Source organism: Dendrobates tinctorius, unplaced genomic scaffold (genome assembly GCF_039654945.1).
Source record: "Dendrobates tinctorius isolate UK_male_01 unplaced genomic scaffold, ASM3965494v1 ptg000024l, whole genome shotgun sequence".
NCBI lineage: Eukaryota > Metazoa > Chordata > Amphibia > Anura > Dendrobatidae > Dendrobates > Dendrobates tinctorius.
In genome coordinates this window covers 14120732-14139747 of record NW_027361692.1, presented here as the reverse complement: position 1 = coordinate 14139747, position 19016 = coordinate 14120732, and the positions used below count along the sequence as shown (strand labels likewise).

The following is a 19016-nucleotide window of genomic DNA, read 5'->3' as shown; positions in this document are numbered from 1 at the left end:
TATGGGACATTAGCTTTCTCTGCCCTGATTGCTAATCTAGTACTCTTCAATGCTTTTGCATTACAGGGCATTAGTTCAGCATCTCATAGGCAGGGAAGAGGCGTGTCAGCTAAGCAGAAGTTTTCAGGCCACCGTCCCTGGATTACCCTGCGGTCATCTTCTGGCCCAGGGCAGAGAGGGAACTCCCTTCCTCTGTGATGCTCATCTATGTCATTTTCACTATTGATAGCGTCATCAGAGGGGTTAAACGCCCATGATCGGTGCCAGTGCCGATCGTGTGCATTGTTGCAGGGTGTCACCCACATTTGATCGCCGCAGCGAGGAGCGTGAGCCCACGCGATCATCAGGAAGTATATGTACGGGTGTTTGCTGGAACGCATCTCCCACAGTGCTGTACATATACTGTAGGAATGGGTTAATCAAAGCTGCAGGACCCCGCAAAGTAAGTAATACATCGCTGATATCAGTGTCTCTGTGTCTACATCATATTGCTCTCAAATGGGGTAGAGGAAAAACTCGGGTGACAGATTCTCTTTAAATCATGCTGCTTCTCTGTAACTATAGACAGATCAGTGGACAGCAAGATGCTCAGATGGGATATGCCCAGTGATCCTAACTTGAATATCTAATGTGTATGGTAGCCTCCCAATTCCCCCCGATATTGTTGACTAGGAATTTAAAGGGAATCTGTCACCAGATTTTTGCCAGCTAATCTGAGAGCCCTAATTCCTGCGATGTGTCACTTACTGGGCTGCTCGCTGTAGTTTTGATAGAATCACTGTTGTATCTGCAGGAGATTATCATTAGAGGACTAATAAACCTGCTGCCATGTAGTCCTCCATATTCATGAGCTATGTATAACCCCTCCCCTAATGCTGATCTGCAGATTTTTGCCTATGCACAGTGTACACAAAGCTGCCAACCATTGGTGTGGGGAGGGAGGTTATACCAAGCTCAGCAATCAGAGAGCTAATATATCTGCAGCAGAGAAAAACATTTTTAATCAAAACTTCTGCGACCAGCAAAGTAAGTGACACATTGCTGCAGTCAGGGTCTCTGTCTCTAAATCATGCTGCTCTCAGAAGGAGTAGCGAAAACCTCGGGACATATTCTCTTCAAATGCCTGTACCTCTTGTTCTCCCTGGGGATAAGCTGGCTCCAGAGGTGTCTCAGTGTTTAATTGACTCTTCCAATACAGAACACAAGTCGATAGGTCAGGACAAATCTAACTTCAGTCTATGTGTAAATGGCCACCTTTAGAAGGCTGGCATGAAGATAAAATTTCACTGAATAGATTTTAGTAAATGGGAACACTCTTACTTCCAGAAACTGACATCAAATCTAGCCATTAAAAGTGGTGAATAGTAGTAATTAAAGAAATCACAGCTTTTGTCCCCTATACAATAGTTACTGTATTTCCATAAAACTAGCAAACCCGCTTCGAAATCCACAAGCAGTAGCTGTTCCTTGGCATTTCCAGATAACACCCTTCATGAAAAAGATTGAAAACACCAAATAGTATATTAATGCTAGCCTGGCGAATTAGGATTATATTTAGCGGTTTGTGTTTCTTCTTCAGATTCTGAGCAGAAGACTTCCTTCTAGTCTTTCTACTGTATTATATAACTCTTATGTGCAGTATAGAAGCGCTAATACATTATTTATGGCTTGTGCTCCAGCTTTCACCGTGCAATGAAGAACACTTGGCTAAACAGGAACGCTCCAGCCCAGAGCAAGGAGTCGGCGGTCCCAACCCTGGAAAGTGTGGTGTTCGGCAGTAACTTCACAAAGCAGCTCTCTGCAGATGTAAGAGAGGCAATTGCTTCATCTCCCATGATTAGTATGTGCACGTTCCAGCAGTAGGGCACAGGATATACTAGTGACTTATTTTTTAACGATGGTGTCACATTATGAATAAAAACACTAACAGCTGAATAATGATGCAGGTACTGAGTATAACAGTCAGATACGTCTTATTTCTAATGTATGTTAAATTTAAAGGGAATCTGTCAGCAGGTACAACCCTCCTATGCCGTCTATATGGACATGTAGGTCATAGGAAGCTGAATAAATGACACCTTGATATCTGTGTGATCCAATGTCTTATTTCAGAGAAATCCATGTTTTTCTTAATATGTAAATGAGCTGTTAAGATCTATGGGCTGGACATAGATCTCCCTGAGAATCTGCCTCCCGAGTTTAGGGGGTGTTACTGACTTCCCAATAAGATGGAAACAAATTGGTAACCCATTACCTTGTCTGCATGTAACTTTTTTTTTTTTTTTTTTTTTTTTAACTCTTTTCAGAGTATTTTTTTGGGTATATTTCAGGGTAACAGCTTTGTGGTCCAAGATTGTTTCCTCCAGCATGCCTACACCTTTCACTACACACTCTGTGCCTGTTTGCTGTCGTCATTTAAGGGTCTATACAGTTACTTCATGACTGTAACCAAGGAGCTGCCCTCCTCTCTGAAGCTGGAGTTGGGTAAGTATGATGATGACCTCCTTTTTGCAATTTCTGTCCTCTTTATTTATCTGCTTTTGCTTTGATTTCTTGCATCAATCATTATCTCTCTACACCAAATTATAAGCCAACTTTTCTCCTTGTTTCACTCACTCGTGCGATAGTATGATTGTTAGTAGATCTAATCAGCTACTACATGGATTGCATTGAATTTGGGCTGTTTTTGGGTTGTGTAACTGATAAACATATAGTGTGGTGGAAGAAAGTTTGTGAACCTTTTAGGACTTTCTGAATATCTGTATACATTTTGGCTTAAATGTAATTAAGTGTTATGGGTTGTTTTTCCATAACATAAATAACCGTTAGGGGATTGGTCGCTTCTGGGCTTTGACCATTGCAGTTAATGGAAGTACGGCTGGCCATTTACATTAGTTACTACTTGGCAGAATGCTCATGTAACCAAAACCCTTCCCCTTACACATGCATACTTTGCTCATAAAGGATTGGACATGTGGATATCCATCCGCCCAATCCTTGTTTCTTGTAATACCTGTACACTGAAATTTAGCAAAATTGGTGTCTGATATCATGATCTTCACTCGAAAGATAAAAATTACAGGAGAATCACTAAAGTATAAGATGCATGGTAAAGTCCTGATGCTGATGATCACCGATCCCCACCATTACCAGTAATGGGGCTACGGAATCCCTCATTCCAATGAAGTCACAGCTAACGGTCACAAAGTCTCAATGCGAGTCTGTGCGACTCCTGTTCTGGCTCTCATAGAGTTCTATTGAGAAGTGACTTCCTGTCCACTAAGCAAACACTGGAGCGAAGCAGCAGCACAGGACTGGAGCAGTGTGGAGAACAGCAGAAGGCAGCAGCCGGTAAGTATTCTGCTACATGCAGGGAACATAAAAGGATATCATACCTTAAGGCTGAGTTCACACGTGGCGTTTTTTTTGCGTTTTTGCGGCGGTTTTAACCGCGCGATTTTGCCGCGAAAAATAAGCATGCCATGCATTCCTATGAGATTCCGCAATGCTGTGCTAATGCTGCGGTTTTTACCGCGGTGGAATCGCTTTGCGGTAAAAAACGCAGCATGCTCATTAATTTTGCGGAATCGCGGCGATCCCGCACCCATAGGAATGCATTGTTCTGCTTACTTTCCGCATGTGGCTGTGTCCACCATGCGAAAAGTAAGCAGAACAATTGCGGATGGTACCCACGGTCCGGAGGAGAGGAGACTGTCCTCCGGGCTTTGGGTACCATATCCCTGTAAAAAATAGAATTTAAAATAAAAAATATTGTTATTCTTACCTTCCGACGTCCTGCGCAGCCTTCCCGCCTCTCTCCACGCTCACGTTCCCAGTAATCCTTTGCAAAAATGCCCGCGATGACTACTATTCTCGTGGGATCGCGAAGTCTCGCTGTGATTCGCGCGACGTCATCGCGAATTACCGCGCGACGTCATCGCGAATTACCGCGAGACGTCGCGATCCGGCGAGAACGTACGTCATCGCAGTAATTGTCGCAAAGGATTACTGGGAACAGGAGCGTGGAGAGAGGCGGGAAGGCTGCGCGGGACATCGGAAGGTAAGAATAACACCATTTTTTATTTTTTTAATTATTTTTTTTACATTTTATCTTTTACTACTAATGCTGCATAGGCGGCCTCAGTAGTAAAAAGTTGGTCACACTGGTCAAACACTGTTTGACCAGTGTGACCAACCTGTCAATCAGTTCTCCAAGCGATTCTACAGATTGCTCGGAAAACGCTAGCATTTTGCAAGCTAATTACGCTTGCAAAATGATAGTTTTTCCGTGGGAAAATAGCGGGAATTTAAAATGCGATTTTCCCGCTGAATGGAATTCCGGAACTCTCGCGGTAATTTCCGCGAGAGTTCCGCTACGTGTGAACCCAGCCTTAAGGATCACTTCATAATAAACACTTTTTTGGGGGCAACTCAAATATGAATATAACCTATTAACAGAACATGGAGTTGATAGCCCGAATCAATAATATAAACCATAAATCACTCAACACAATTTGAGTGAGAAAAATAGTATTCTTTATTAATAGAGCAAGTACATAAGAGGTGGGTACATAAAAATGAGTATATATGGTAGAGACTACAACCAAGTCTCACCTAGAACAGTTACAGAAAAGGTGTGAAAGACAGCATAACCTATTCAGATACAGCTAAGCAGGCCCATAAATAGTGAACAAATATCATAATAATGAGCATTTGCATATAGCCACTGTGACCCATTGAAGTTTTAAGAAAATAATGACTGAGTAAAGTGCATATAATAGTGCCATATGTTAGTGCAACAAAACAGGTTCACAGGAGCATATGCCAAATGCAGCAATTCATCAGTAAAATAATCACTGCCCCATAGCACTGAGCAGTAATGTTGCCGTAACGTTAAGCCATATGTATAGCTACACCTAAACTGTAATGAATCTCCTTACCCATGTGGGAACCGACGCCCGATGCGTTTCGCCACTGCGGCTTCTTTCCAGGGCTGTATGGCTAGTACCATGGCAGGAGTGTTTTTATAAGGAAATCGCAGGTGAGGGGACACACAAATCTCAAATCGGCGCCTGCGCAATGGCGTCAGGCTCATGGCGCAGCGTCACTTCCGTTTCTGTGGGAGAAAGGGACTGAATGTGCGCAGGTGCCCGTTGTTAAGGCGGCGCATGCGCAGTGGGTACAATGAATCATAGCGATGTCACGCTGTCCAGGGTGTAAAGAAAAGTGCGCAAGCGCGCACATTGTAAGCGGCACATGTGCGCAATGCATGGTCACCAAAATATGTTTTAAACCCCGGACTGAGAGGAGAATGCGCAGGCGCCCACATGTATATGGCGCATGCACAGCGAGTGCGATAGTTCCCCGCAGTATCATGTCCGGCAATCCGGAGAGCGGCACACACAAAAGTGTGGAGGTGTGTGTCCGCGCTGCTGGGATGCCATCCACGGTACCACGAGAGCACAGACGTCATGCATGCGCACCATGAGGGAACCTTTGCATGCACCAAACCATGAACACAATATAGACATCAGTATATAAAAATAATACCCTCCAAAAATGAGAACATATGTATAACAAGGACAGTGCTTAGAAAGTAATAAAACAGATATACTACGAAGAGGCACAAGTTCACGCATACATAATGTTCATAGTCCCATCAGCTACAGCAGGGAACATACATTAGTAATAGCACTCTGGTAGTGGCACCGTTGTGCTACACAGAAGTCAGACCGGCTCACCAAGAAAAGTGGCCAGAATTATGCCCATCCCCTATACCCAACGAAAAAAATATATAGATGCCCCAGGCATAAAGTGCAATTATGCATATAGTAAGCCAATATTCCAAAACCTGGATTAAAACAAAATACAATATCAAACAGTAAAGAGTGTTAGTGCAAAAAATAATCGCAGAGACTAAGGAAAGTAGGGGGCTGTGTGTCACTATACGTATCGCCACGTCACATGGGGCGTCCTCTGCTTTGCGCCCCCCCCTGCAATCAGCCACTTACCACCTGTCCCATGGGTAGCTGCAATGTAGGTAAAAGTCCCTTTAGTCAAATAACAGTGAGTTATTACATTTAGTTCTGTATTATTTCATCAGTGAATGTATGATTGAGTTTGGTCATTGCTCCAGATCATTTATGCAGAATTTCAGACAGTTCTCAAAGGTTCACCACTTTTCCAGCACCCGTATAGATCTATAGAATTCCATTATTGCATTGTATTCGCTTGATAGTAGACATTTGCTTATCTCATAATGTTGCTTGGATATTTTTTAGGATAGAGCTGAGAATAACCTCTGGTTTGGGAACATTGGTGCCTTCATTTACACTAATTACTAACAGTGCTGTGAATTAAACACCGGTGGTTGGGTGTCCTCTTACAGAAGCCCGTAGAGAGAACACTGCTGAGCTTTTACGGTCACTTTTTAGGAAATGTGCATGTTCTCAGCCAGTGTAGCGCAGGGTATACTTCTCACAGTTCTGTCTTTTTTCCTGTAGTGTTAGTTGATCGGTATCTTTTTTTTTCCTTCTTTCCCTTGCTTAATTATGATGTACATTTGTCTTTCCATGTCGTGTAACCCTCTCACAAAACAACATGAAAAGATATAACTAATCTGTGTAGCTGTGCATTTTTTGTACATGGTCCTGCATTAACAGTCTAAAATGATATTGCATTGTGTGTTCACCCCTTACTACACGGTCTGGTTGGAGTGTACTAAATATAGCAGCCCTTCAATGTACATCATAGAAAAGCGGCTAAACCTACTAGCTCTCTGTGCTTTACTTGACCACTTTCCTTCACTTCTCACTAACACAAAGCTAAGTCATAAAGCACAGATATGACAGGAATGTAATTAGTACATATGTGTGCCATCCTTACAATCAGCCAAGCCCCGCATGCAGGTCCTATACGAACGTCTTCTCAGAAGAAAATATCCGTGGCCCCCAAGGGACGACGCTCTGGGTATGTTGAAAAGGACAGAGATGTATGATGGATCTGTAACACTTTGCAATTGTATAGACATGTCTTTTTTTCTGGATACTGAGCACTCGTTTTGCCATGTAATCATTGCAACATTTTACGTAACCATACAACAGCGAATTGTAATAGGGTTTACACTTCAATACTTGGCCGTTTGCCTTTCTTATGGATTGTATCAATATTAAGATGTATAATTTATTTTGTTACACTTTCCCTGTTCTTCCACTCATGGCGTTCATGTGTTCCGTCTTTTCCCCATCTTTTGCTGTCAGCATCAACAGTTGCCTCCTTTTTCATTTAGAAATTCCCCTAATCATTTTAAAAAATGCTTACAATGCATGGTTTTCCCATATCGAACACAGGTGGCATCAGCATTGGATAATAAATGATAGATGATGGTGCCACCACGAGGCTCCCCCGCTAAATGGAGAACAGGGTCATGCTGCTGTCAGTGGAGAGATATTCCTGGATGCGTTGGTTTTCCAATCATATAAGATTGCAGAAAATGTTCAAGGAAGCTTGATCACCAATATCTGGAGCGCCCATACAAGTGAATGGATGCCACGCATGAATGCCCACCTCTGCACTGGCAGTGAGACACATTAGGCCCTGTTCTCAAGGTAGATGCGGGTCTTGCTATCTTGTACACATGAGCCACGCATCTATTATACATTTATGGAGCATTCTGTGGATATTCCAGAGGAAAAAAGGGAGCTACATAATGAAAAAAGCATGTATACGTTTACATTGCAGTATCAGGGTCTGTTTATTTAGAAGTATTTTGTAGAACGCTTCCATACACAACCACGTTAGATCCTACAGCATGATTAAGAAATGTGCTTTCTCTTTTTCCTGGGACCTTTTTTTTTTATCGTTGGCCACTTTCTAGTAGAATGACTTGTTGGTCTAGTTTTGAAGGTGATGTCTCCTTCGGTTCTAATATAAAGGTGAAATATTGCAAATCTTATTTATGAAATCTAGTGTTTTTGAGAGGAAATGAGTTACCCACAGCCAAAAATTGGGCTCTGTGCTGTAACTTAATAACAGTTGTAACTTGACTGGGTACTTTGGCAGACACATTGAGACCAATTCATGAAATTGTTTTTTCCAGAATTTTGGCATAAAACTGTTTCAAATGTCAAAAATCTTTTCATACTTTTGGCATTTTTTACTCCTGTTCCAGCCAATTTTACCAACATTGGGTCAGCTTAGCTGATAGGATGCCTCACCTTCCTCAGCTGGCTTCTACCTTCCCTCCTCAGGGTAGTGAGAAGCCACCCAGAACTTGCCTTGGATTAGTCAGCAAGCAAAGTCCCCGACCAGGATAAAGTCTGTTTTCTTAGAGGCACCACAGAATTTCAAAGTAAACCACTCTCCGTTGCAATAATGCAGCCCTTAAGAGATTATCAGATAGTGATGATGAACACAAACTGGGGTCTGCATGAGGTGCATCAGTGAGCCCGCTCCCACAATCCCATAACATTCATTTGTGTTTCTGTATATATTGAAACATTTGTGGCATTTACTAGCTCCTCCAGGTAGTAAACCTTATACAGGACTTCGTTATCTGCTACCAGTCATGTTCCTTATATTGCTCGTGTGACCACACATAGTGGTTTTGAAATGCACAAAAGGTTAAGAATAATAATGTTAATCCAATCTACTGTAGTTGTGATACCAAATACGTGCCCAAACCAAAAAAGGACATAAAATTACTTACCTCTGACATGTGAGTGATATTACTTATTGTAAAGTTACAGAACACACAGTGTGGGGGAAATATGTATTAAACACGTAACCAGTTTTCTAACTAAAGGTGCTATTGATATGAAATCCTTGCCAGATGTCCGTAACAACCCATCTAATCCACACGAGCAAAGGAACCAAACCATAGATGTCCATAAAATAAGTTATGTGTAATAATTAGAAATTACACAGGGGAGAAGTATTGAACACATGAAGAAGCAGAGGTGCAAAAAGCCAACTTATGACACCAGCTGAAATTTATCAGTAATTGGAAAGCAATCCTGCCACTTAGTGAAAAATAATATCAGCTGGTTCAACTGATGGCTTATAAAAAGGGGTCTCTTTACCAAGGTGCCACACAAGAAACATCTTATGATGGGCAGAAACAGTGAGCTGTCTCCAGACCTTCACAACCTTATTGTTTCAAAATATACTAATGGCATTGGTTACAGAAGAATTTCTAAACAATTAAAGGTTCCAGCGAGCACTATTGGGGCCATAATCCAGAAGTGGAAAGAACTTAATTTTACCATAAACCGGTCAAGACAAGGTGCTGCCTGCAAGATTTCAGACAGAGGAGTGAAAAGAATTATCAGTAGAGTTGTCCAAGAGCCATGTATCACCTGTGGACAGCTACGGAAAGACTTGAAATCAGCAAGTACAATTTTTTCAAAGAAAACAATACGTATTGCACTTCCATGGCCTGAATGCATGGTCACCACGCAAGACTCCATTGCTGAACAAAAAGCAACGTTCAGACAAGCCTGAGAAATACTGGGAGAATATAGTCTGGTCAGATGAGACCAAACTCTTGAACTCTTTGGGTGCCATAATATACACCATGTCTGGAGGCCAAAAGGCACTGCATGACATCCCAAAAACACCATACTAACAATGAAGTTTGGAGGTTGAAACATCCTGGTGTGGGGCTGTTTTTCAGTGTATGGCACTGGCAAACTTCATATAATTGAAGAAAGAATGAATGGACAAAGGTATTCTTCATAAGTATCTGGTGCCATCTACCAGGATAATGAAGCCGAAGCGAGGGTGGACATTTCAGCAAGCCAAGGAAAAACTCAATTGGTTTCAGAGAAAATAAAGCTGCTTGAATGGCCCAGCCAATCACCTGACCTAAATCCAATAGAAAATGTATGGAAGGGACTAAAGCTCAGAGTTCATTGTAAGAACCCACAGAACATTCAGGATTTGCAGAATATTTGTATGGAAAAATGGGCCAAAATCACACCTGAGCAGTGCATGCAACTAGTTGTCATCACCAGCAAATACTTTTGTGCAAAATATTAATTAAATTTCAACAATCATGTTCAGTGCTTTTTCCTTTTGTCATTTGTCATCACTTCACATACTTTATGGACATCTATGGTTTGATTTCTTTGCCTGTGTGGATTGGATGGGTTGTTACCAAAATCTGTTGAGAATTTCATGTCAATAGCACCTTTTGAAATATATTTACTTAGAAAATTGGTGACATGTTCAATACTTATTTCACCTGCTGCAGGTAGTGATGAGAATTAGGGTTGTACAGTAATTGACAGAAGTCCTGAACGTCACACAACCAACGAAAGAAAACTGACTGACAAGACAAATGTACAGTAACCCGTAATTTCTGTGTCAAGCATCTTTATTTCCTCTCTTAAGCATCAGTTATATGATGGCCTCCAATGGGTATTTTGTTTCTTTTATATATAACAAGCGAATCTATATAAGGTTGGCTTACTTTAAAGAAATCTCCTGGCCTACATGATTTAGTAAAAGTTTGTAACGCCTCTAATTACCAATTCTGTATTATGGTGTTCCTCTGCTATTCATCCTTTATTACATTGACAGCTGAGTGTTATCGTTCTCTCTTTCAATAAGGGAGTCCCTGTAAATACTGACTCCTCGGTCACATACGACAGCTGTAACGCCCAGTATCATGGAGCTGCTGACGTCAATTATTAACAAGGAATTGGCATCCTTGGCCAAATGGAAGAAAAGCGACCCATTGATTTATACAGGGGCTGCCTGCTTTTCGTTTCCTGCTTATTTTTTTTTTTTAGAACAGAAGTAAAAGTTCTCCATTCGGGACTAGGAATAAAAAACAAAATTCTACAAATAAGAAACGGAAAGCAGACGGATCTCCTATAAATCATTGTTCCGCTCTGCTTCTGGTTGACCCAGTAATGCACAGGAAACGAAATAGCCAATCAGACAAGATGAATTGACTTGTGAATTGGATGGCGCGTTTAGAGGAATGGCGTGTGACTTGTAAAAAATGGGGCTTTGCTTAAAATTCACGATGCAGATCAGGAGCAAAAATGGTGTAAAACAAGTCAAATACTAGGTGGTGTAAAGTTAGACAGTAGTGAGGAATCACTCAATTTATCAGTTAACCAATATAGTTCTAAGCTTTCTAAATGTAAGACTGTATTAGGAAGTCATGGCCACTGTATTTTATTTCCTCAGAAAAAATCGATGTGGACGCCCGTCTCGCAGAACTGTGTGAAGATGTCAAGGTATATACCTATATGATAGTGAGCCGACAGCAGTAGCATCGTCTAGTCCTGCTTCCATCGCTGCATCTCGCATGAGAACTGTTGTAGTCTGTCCATACATACTTGGTGGTGGTAATAATAATGTATCCTGTCTATTATTAGAAGATCGATAATCCTGACGAACTGGCAGAACTCATCAACATGAACCTTGCACAGCTCTGTTCCCTGCTGATGGCGCTGTGGGGACAGTTTCTGGAAGTTATCGTCCTGCAGGATGAAATCACAGGAATAGTGGCCCAGGAACATCACACTCTGAGAGTGAGCAGCCGTCCTACAGACCCTTCCTTTCCACCGACAGCGCGCTGTGCAATAATATGTTTTATCCCTTAGTTAAATGTTCCTACTTTCTTCTGTTGCTACGGTTCCTAAAGCCACTCCTTGTAATGTATGACCATGGTATTGGAGAAGCAAGTTCTATCACCCAGAAAGTAGTCGTTTTTTCAGTGCGGCAGTGTAGTAATCATAGTAACAGGTAGCTCCTTTCCTACAAACTCACCCTAGAGTCGGGCGTCATCAGGTGAGCCTCCAATGATTTCCCCTTCCAGTCTCCTGGCCTCAGTGGTCAGGTGGCTGAAGATTAGGATGTCTTCGCTTCCCGTCCCCAAGCAGACCTTTCTAGGTGGCAGTGCTAGATTCACAGAGGTTAGAATAATTGAAGTTGCCACATTTTATTATTTGAAATCATCCATGATGCTTTGGAGAAACAAAATGTTAGAGGTTGGATAACACCTTTTAAAGGGAATTTTTTGTGTGAAAAAATTCTATTAATAGGCAGATATGGGGTTAATCTGCAGGTTAATAGTGTTCTGAACCTGCCGGCACTTAGAGCCACGCTACCTGGAGGAAATGAACTTGATTCCTCCCAGCAGCATTCAGGTTTCAGTCACGGGGGTGGCATCAGCGCACTTTGTCACAGCTCTGTGTATAGAGAACAGCCACTGTAACAATGCATCCCCCGACACTGGCTGACATCGGGACCCTAATGCTGAGTGAGCTGTCAGTATGATTGTGCTTGTATAGTTTTTTGTTTATTTTTATTCTGTACTTTTAAACTGGGAAAAGGTGGGGGTGACTTTTTTTTTTTCACTTTCTGTTTAAGTACCCTTAGAGACTACAGTATGGAAGTACCGTATATAGAAAAATAATGATGTTCTCCTATGAAGCCATGCCACAGGCTGAATTTCATAGGAGGACCAAGATGGCATGCCATGACTACCCATTGGCACCTTACGATCACTTGGGCATGGGAACTAACTGATGTACACTTGTATCGGCAAACCGTTCAATTCTGTGCCACTGTCAGACAGGGCTGTAGAATCGGAGTCTGTGTCCATTTTGGTGGAGTCAGGATAAAATGAAGACTCCTAAAATGTATAATAAATTGGTACAGTAGTACAATGCAGGAAGTTATAAAATGTCCTATAAATGTCTGTTCTGTTCCTGATCTAAGGATCTCGGCTGTTAGATGAGATGAATCTGTGCTGCACTTTATGCACATGCTCAGTAGTGAGCAGTGCTGTGGGGTCAGAGTCTGAGCTGGTGTTATGAAATGACCTATAAATGTCTGTTCTGTTCCTGATCTAAGGATCTCGGCTGTTAGTTGAGATGAATCTGTGCTGCACTTTACAGTGCCTTGCGAAAGTATTCTGCCCCCTGGAATGTTTCAACCTTTTCCCACATATCATACTTCAAACATAAAGATACCAAATGTAAATTTTTGGTGAAGAATCAACAAGTGGGACACAGTTGTGAAGTTGAACTAAATTTATTGGTTATTTTACATTTTTGTGGAAATTCAAAAACTGATAAAGTGGGGCGTGCAATATTATTAGGCCCCTTTAACTTAATACTTTCTTGCGCCACCTTTTGCTGCGATTACAGCTGCAAGTCGCTTGGGGTATGTCTCTATCAGTTTTGTACATCGAGAGACTGAAATTCTTGTCCATTCTTCCTTGGCAAACAGCTCGAGCTCAGTGAGATTTGATGGAGATCGTTTGTGAACAGCAGTTTTCAGCTCTTTCCACAGATTCTCGATTGGATTCAGGTCTGGACTTTGACTTGGCCATTCTAACACCTGGATACGTTTGTTTCTGAACCATTCCTTTGTAGATTTTGCTATATGTTAGGGATCATTGTCTTGTTGGAAGACAAATTTCAGTCCAAGTCCCAGGTCTTTTGCAGACTCCAACTGCTTTTCTTCAAGAATGGTCCTGTATTTGGCTCCATCCATCTTCCCATCAATTTTAACCATCTTCCCTGTCCCTGCTGAAGAAAAGCAGGCCCAAACCATGATGCTGCCACCACCATGTTTGACAGTGGGGATGGTGTCTTCAGGGTGATGAGCTGTGTTGCCTTTACGCCAAACATATCGTTTGGCATTGTTGCCAAAAAGTTTGATTTTGGTTTCATCTGACCAGAGCACCTTCTTCCACATGTTTGGTGTGTCTCCTAGGTGGCTTGTTGCAAACTTTAAACAACACTTTTTATGGATATCTTTGAGAAATGTCTTTCTTCTTGCCACCCTTCCATAACGGCCAGATTTGTGCAGTGTACAGACTGTCCCACCTCAGCAGTAGATCTCTGCAGTTCATCCAGAGTGATCATGGGCCTCTTGGCTGCATCTCTGATCAGTCTTCTCCTTGTTTGAGATGAAAGTTTAGAGGGACAGCCGGGTCTTGGTAGATTTGCAGTGGTATGATACTCCTTCCGTTTCAATATGATCGCTTGCACAGTGCTCCTTGGGATGTTTAAAGTTTTGGAAATCATTTTGTATCCAAATCCAGCTTTAAACTTCTCCACAACAGTATCACAGACCTGCCTGTTGTGTTCCTTGGTCTTCATGATGCTCTCTGTGCTTTAAACAGAACCCTGAGACTATCACAGAGGAGGTGAATTTATACGGAGACTTGATTACAGACAGGTGGATTATAGTTATCATCATTAGTCATTTAGGACAACATTGGATCATTCAGAGATCCACAATGAACTTCTGGAGTGAGTTTTCTGCACTGAAAGTAAAGGGGCAGAATAATATTGCACACCCCACTTTTCAATTTTTGAATATCCACAAAAATTTTAATAACCAATAAATTTCGTTCAACTTCACAATTTTGTCCCACTTGTTGATTCTTCACCAAAAATTTACATTTGGTATCATTATGTTTGAAGCATGATATGTGGGAAAAGGTTTAAAAGTTCCAGGGGGCCGAATACTTTCGCAAGGCACTGTATGTACATGCTCAGTAGTGAGGCAGTGCTGTGGAGTTGTAGTTGAGATGAATCTGTGCTGCGCTTTATGCACATGCTCAGTAGTGAGGCAGTGCTGTGGGGTCAGAGTCTGAGCCGTGTTATGAAATGTCCTATAAATGTCTGTTCTGTTCCTGATCTAAGGATCTCGGCTGTTAGATGAGATGAATCTGGGCTGCACTTTATGCACATGCTCAGTAGTGAGGCAGTGTTGTGGAGTTGTAGGTGAGATGAATCTGTGCTGCACTTTATGTACATGCTCAGTAGTGAGTCAATGCTGTGGGGTCAGAGTCTGAGCCGTGTTATGAAATGTCCTATAAATGTCTGTTCTGTTCCTGATCTAAGGATCTCAGCTGTTAGATGAGATGAATCTGTGCTGCACTTTATGTACATGCTCAGTAGTGACCAGTGCTGTGGGGTCAAAGTCTGACTGGGGAGTCAGGGAAATTGAGGTGTCAGGGATTTGGCTTACCGACTCCACAGCCTTTGCTACCAGAGATTAACTGTGGCATTTAAATAAACAGCAGCGATTGGCTCTATTTCCAGGCGCTGCTGTTGCAGGCAGATGTCAGCTGTGTGTAGGCTCAGCTCCTGAACCTGCTCAGTACATGCAAATCCCCATCATTGAACATACTATGTCAGGAAGGGGGTTGATACATGAAAATAGTGGAAAAGTTAACAAAATAGATTATTACATGCTATCTCTAGTCAGATGTTTCCCTATCTTGTATCATAGCATGGAAAGAATTATTTAAAAAATTCCCAAAATAAAGAGAGAAAATCCTCCACATTTGTGGTATTTTTGAATGCTAAACCACCTATGGTATAAAGGTTAGAGGTTATTTATCTTGCAAGTTGAGTGCTGTAAAACCAAACCGTAAAAATGGAAGAATTGTTTCCCCTCTCCCCCTCCCTCCTTAAATAAAAGAATATCAGATATTCCACAGATGATGTCTGACCCAAAATAAAGCCATTACAAATACTCATTCCGTTATATGAGCTTATACAGTGATGAGGATGAGAAAAGGTTATGACTTTTATAATGTTGAATTGATAAAAGTGCTCAGTTCCTTAAAGAGGTTGTCCACTAATTTAACATTGATGACCTAGCCTTGTGACACCCGGCACCCCCGGCGATCAACTATTCTTGGTGCCGGCCACAGCCGGCTGTGCGCAGTTATGGAGCTTCTCTGTCTACTGGCTGTGACCAGGTACTGCACATCTGCCCCTAATCAAATCAGTATGGGAGGGACGTGCATTTCGCGGCCACTATCAGGAGACGGCGCAACTCTGTAACTGAGCACTTGCGGTTTGCACCAAAAACACGTGATCAGTGGGGGGGGTAGGGGTGACAGGTGTCGCACCCCCACCGATCACACATTAATTACCTATCCTAATTTACTGGAGACCCCCAGCTATATAACATTATAAGTTAGTTGTGGAGCAGCTTATTTAAGGCCAAAACTTTGCCTCGTTCTCCAGGGTTTAAGGTAGCTGGAGGTAAACATGAACTACCTGTGTGGTTTTCAATACTTGTCTCCTTGTCTGATTTTAGGTGCGTAGATTTGCTGAAGCTTTCTTTTGCCTTGAGCATCCTAGACAAGCAGCCCTGGCGTACCAAGAACTGCAGTGAGTATGCAAATTATGCATGTAATAACTCGCCATTTCTATTATACGTGATTAAGTTGGAAGCCAAGCAGTTGTCAATATATAACACCTGAGGATGGTTATGTAAAAATGATTAATCACATTTAATGAATCTGATTCTATATAAATGGATGGCAGCATGCCTAGAATGCAGTGTCAGATTTCCAAAATCTCTGAGCAATGTTAACCCCTTTCCTACATTGGACGTACTGTTCCGTCCATGTGAACTGGGACCTAAGTCCCAAGGACAGAATAGTACGTCTAATGCGATCAGCGGCGCTCACGGGGGGAGCGCAGCTGATCGCGGCCGGGTGTCAGCTGATTATCACAGCTGACACCCGGCACAATGTTTCAGGGGTGGTCACGGAACGCCCCTGACACGTTAACCCCTGGCACACCGCGATCAAACATCATCGCGGTGTACCGGGGATTAAAGGAAGCATCGGCAGGGAGGGGGCTCCCTCCGTGCTTCCCTGCAACCCCCACAGCAGCGCGATGTGCAGCGCCGCTGCGGCGGTCGCCTTCCCCGCAGGTCCCCGGATCCAATATGGCGACGGGGACCTTCGGGGGGCCTGCAGGGAGCTGGCTTCCTCACTGCCCACAGAGCGCAGGCATGAGGAAGCCTGCAGCAGTGCCTGTGACAGATCGCTGTGATGTCCCACCTGGGACATTATAATAAAGTAAAAAAAAAAAATATTCCCTAATAAATTCATTTTTTTAAAATAAAAAAAAACAAAAAAAAAACAACAATAAAAGTACACACATTTGGTATCGCCGCGTCCGTAATGACCCAACCTATAAAACTGTCCCATTAGTTAACCCCTTTAGCGAATCCCTTAAAAAATAAAAATAAAAAACGAGGCAAAAAATAATGATTTATTATCATACTGCCGAACAAAAAGTGCAATAACTCACGATCAAAAAGACACATAAATATCCATGGTACCGCTGAAAACGTCATCTTATCCCGCAAAAAACGAGCCGCCACACAGCATCATCAGCAAAAAAATAAAAGTTGTAGCTCGCAGAATAAAGCGATCCAAAAATAATAATTTTTTTATATAGAAATTGTTTTCATTGTATAAAACCGCCACAACATAAAAAACGACATAAATGAGGTATCGCTGTAACCGTACTGACCCGAAGAATAAACCGCTTAATCAATTTTACTGCACGCAGAACGGTGTAAACGCACCCTCCAAAAGTAATTCATGAAACGCTGGTTTTTGTTCATTCTGCATCCCATAAATCGGAATAAAAAGCGATCAAAAAATGTCACGTGCCCGAAAATGGTACCAATAAAAACGTCAACTCGTCCCGCAAAAAATAAGACCTCACATGACTCGGTGGGTCAAAATATGGAAAAATTATTGCTCTCAAAATGTAGTGATGCATAAACTATTTTTACAATAAAAAGCGTCTTTTAGCGTATGACAGCAGCCAAAAATAAAAACCGCCATAAATAGTAAATCAAACCCCCCGTTATCACTCCCTTAGTTAGGCAAAAATAATAAAATAATTTTTTTTTTTATTTATTTCCATTTTCCCATTAGGACTAGGGTTAGGTTTGGAGTTAAGGTACTGTCACACTTAGCGATGCACCAGCGATCCCGACCAGCGATATGACCAGGACGTTCTCGCGCGATCAGCGATAACCAGCGGGGGAGCGGTCGGAGGTAAGTATCACACACAGCGATATCGCTAGCAATATCGCTATAACGTCACAAAAACCAGTGACGTTATAGCGATATTGCTAGCGATATCGCTTAGTGTGACAGGCCCTTTATAATTGGGGGATTTCCACTGTTTTGGCATTCCAAACGCGACATGGCGTCCTATCTCAATTCCAGCCAAAAAAGTTAAATGGCGCTGCTTCCCTTCCGAACTCTGCCATGTGCCCAAATAGAGGTTTACCCCCATATATGGGGTATCGGCGTACTCAGGCCAAATTGCACAATAACTTTTGGGGGCCTGTTACTCTTGGGAAAATAAAAATTGGGGGTGAAAAGATCATTTTTGTGGAAAAAATATGATTTTTTTAATTGTACGGCTGTACGTTATAAACTTCTGTGAAGCCCTTGGGGGTTCAAAGTGCCCACTACATATCTAGATGAGTTCCTTGGGGGGTCTAGTTTCCAAAATGGGGTCACTTGTGGGGGGTTTCCACTGTTTAGGCACATCAGGGGCTCTCCAAACGTGACATGGCGTCCAATCTGAATTCCAGCCAATTTTGCAGTGAAAAAGTCAAACGACCCTTCTTCCCTTCCGAGCTCTGCCATGCGCCCAAACAGTGGTTCCCCCCCACATATCAGGTATCAGCGTATTCAGGACAAATTGCACAATAACATTTGCAGTCCAATTTCTCCTGTTACCCTTGGTAAAATGAAAAAATTGAACCTGAAGTAATTTTTTTTTTGTGAAAAAAAGTAAAATGTTCATTTTTTTTTTAAACATTCAAAAAATTCCTGTGACGCACCTGAAGGGTTAATAAACTTCTTGAATGTGGTTTTGAGCACCTTGAGGGGTGCAGTTTTTAGAATGGTGTCACTTTTGGGTATTTTCTATCATATAGACCCCTCAAAGTTACTTCAAATGTGATGTGGTCCGTAAAAATAAAATGGTGTTGTAAAAATGAGAAATCGCTGGTCAATTTTTAACCCTTATAACTTCCTAACAAAAAATAATTTTGGTTCCCAAATTGTGCTGATGTAAAGTAAACATTTGGGAAATGTTATCTATTAAGTTTTTTGTGTGCCATATCTCTGTGATTTAAGAGCATAAAAATTCAAAGTTGGAAAATTACGAAATTTTCAAAATTTTCGCCAAATTTCCATT

General features: G+C 42.0%; 1 protein-coding gene across 5 annotated transcripts in view; it reads left to right on the top strand.

The window, feature by feature from the left end:
• The window catches only part of FAM135A (family with sequence similarity 135 member A), a 159938-nt gene that overhangs the window by 105835 nt on the left and 35087 nt on the right, over nt 1–19016 (top strand). For 4 of the 5 annotated variants that reach the window (XM_073569384.1, XM_073569380.1, XM_073569381.1 and 1 more), the window contains exons 8-13: nt 1680–1806; nt 2331–2484; nt 6892–6969; nt 11200–11249; nt 11391–11546; nt 16090–16163. In XM_073569384.1, the coding sequence (XP_073425485.1) occupies nt 1680–1806; nt 2331–2484; nt 6892–6969; nt 11200–11249; nt 11391–11546; nt 16090–16163 (639 nt within the window). The remainder of the gene's footprint in view (nt 1–1679; nt 1807–2330; nt 2485–6891; nt 6970–11199; nt 11250–11390; nt 11547–16089; nt 16164–19016) is intronic. The other variant, XM_073569383.1, reaches the window with a different exon arrangement.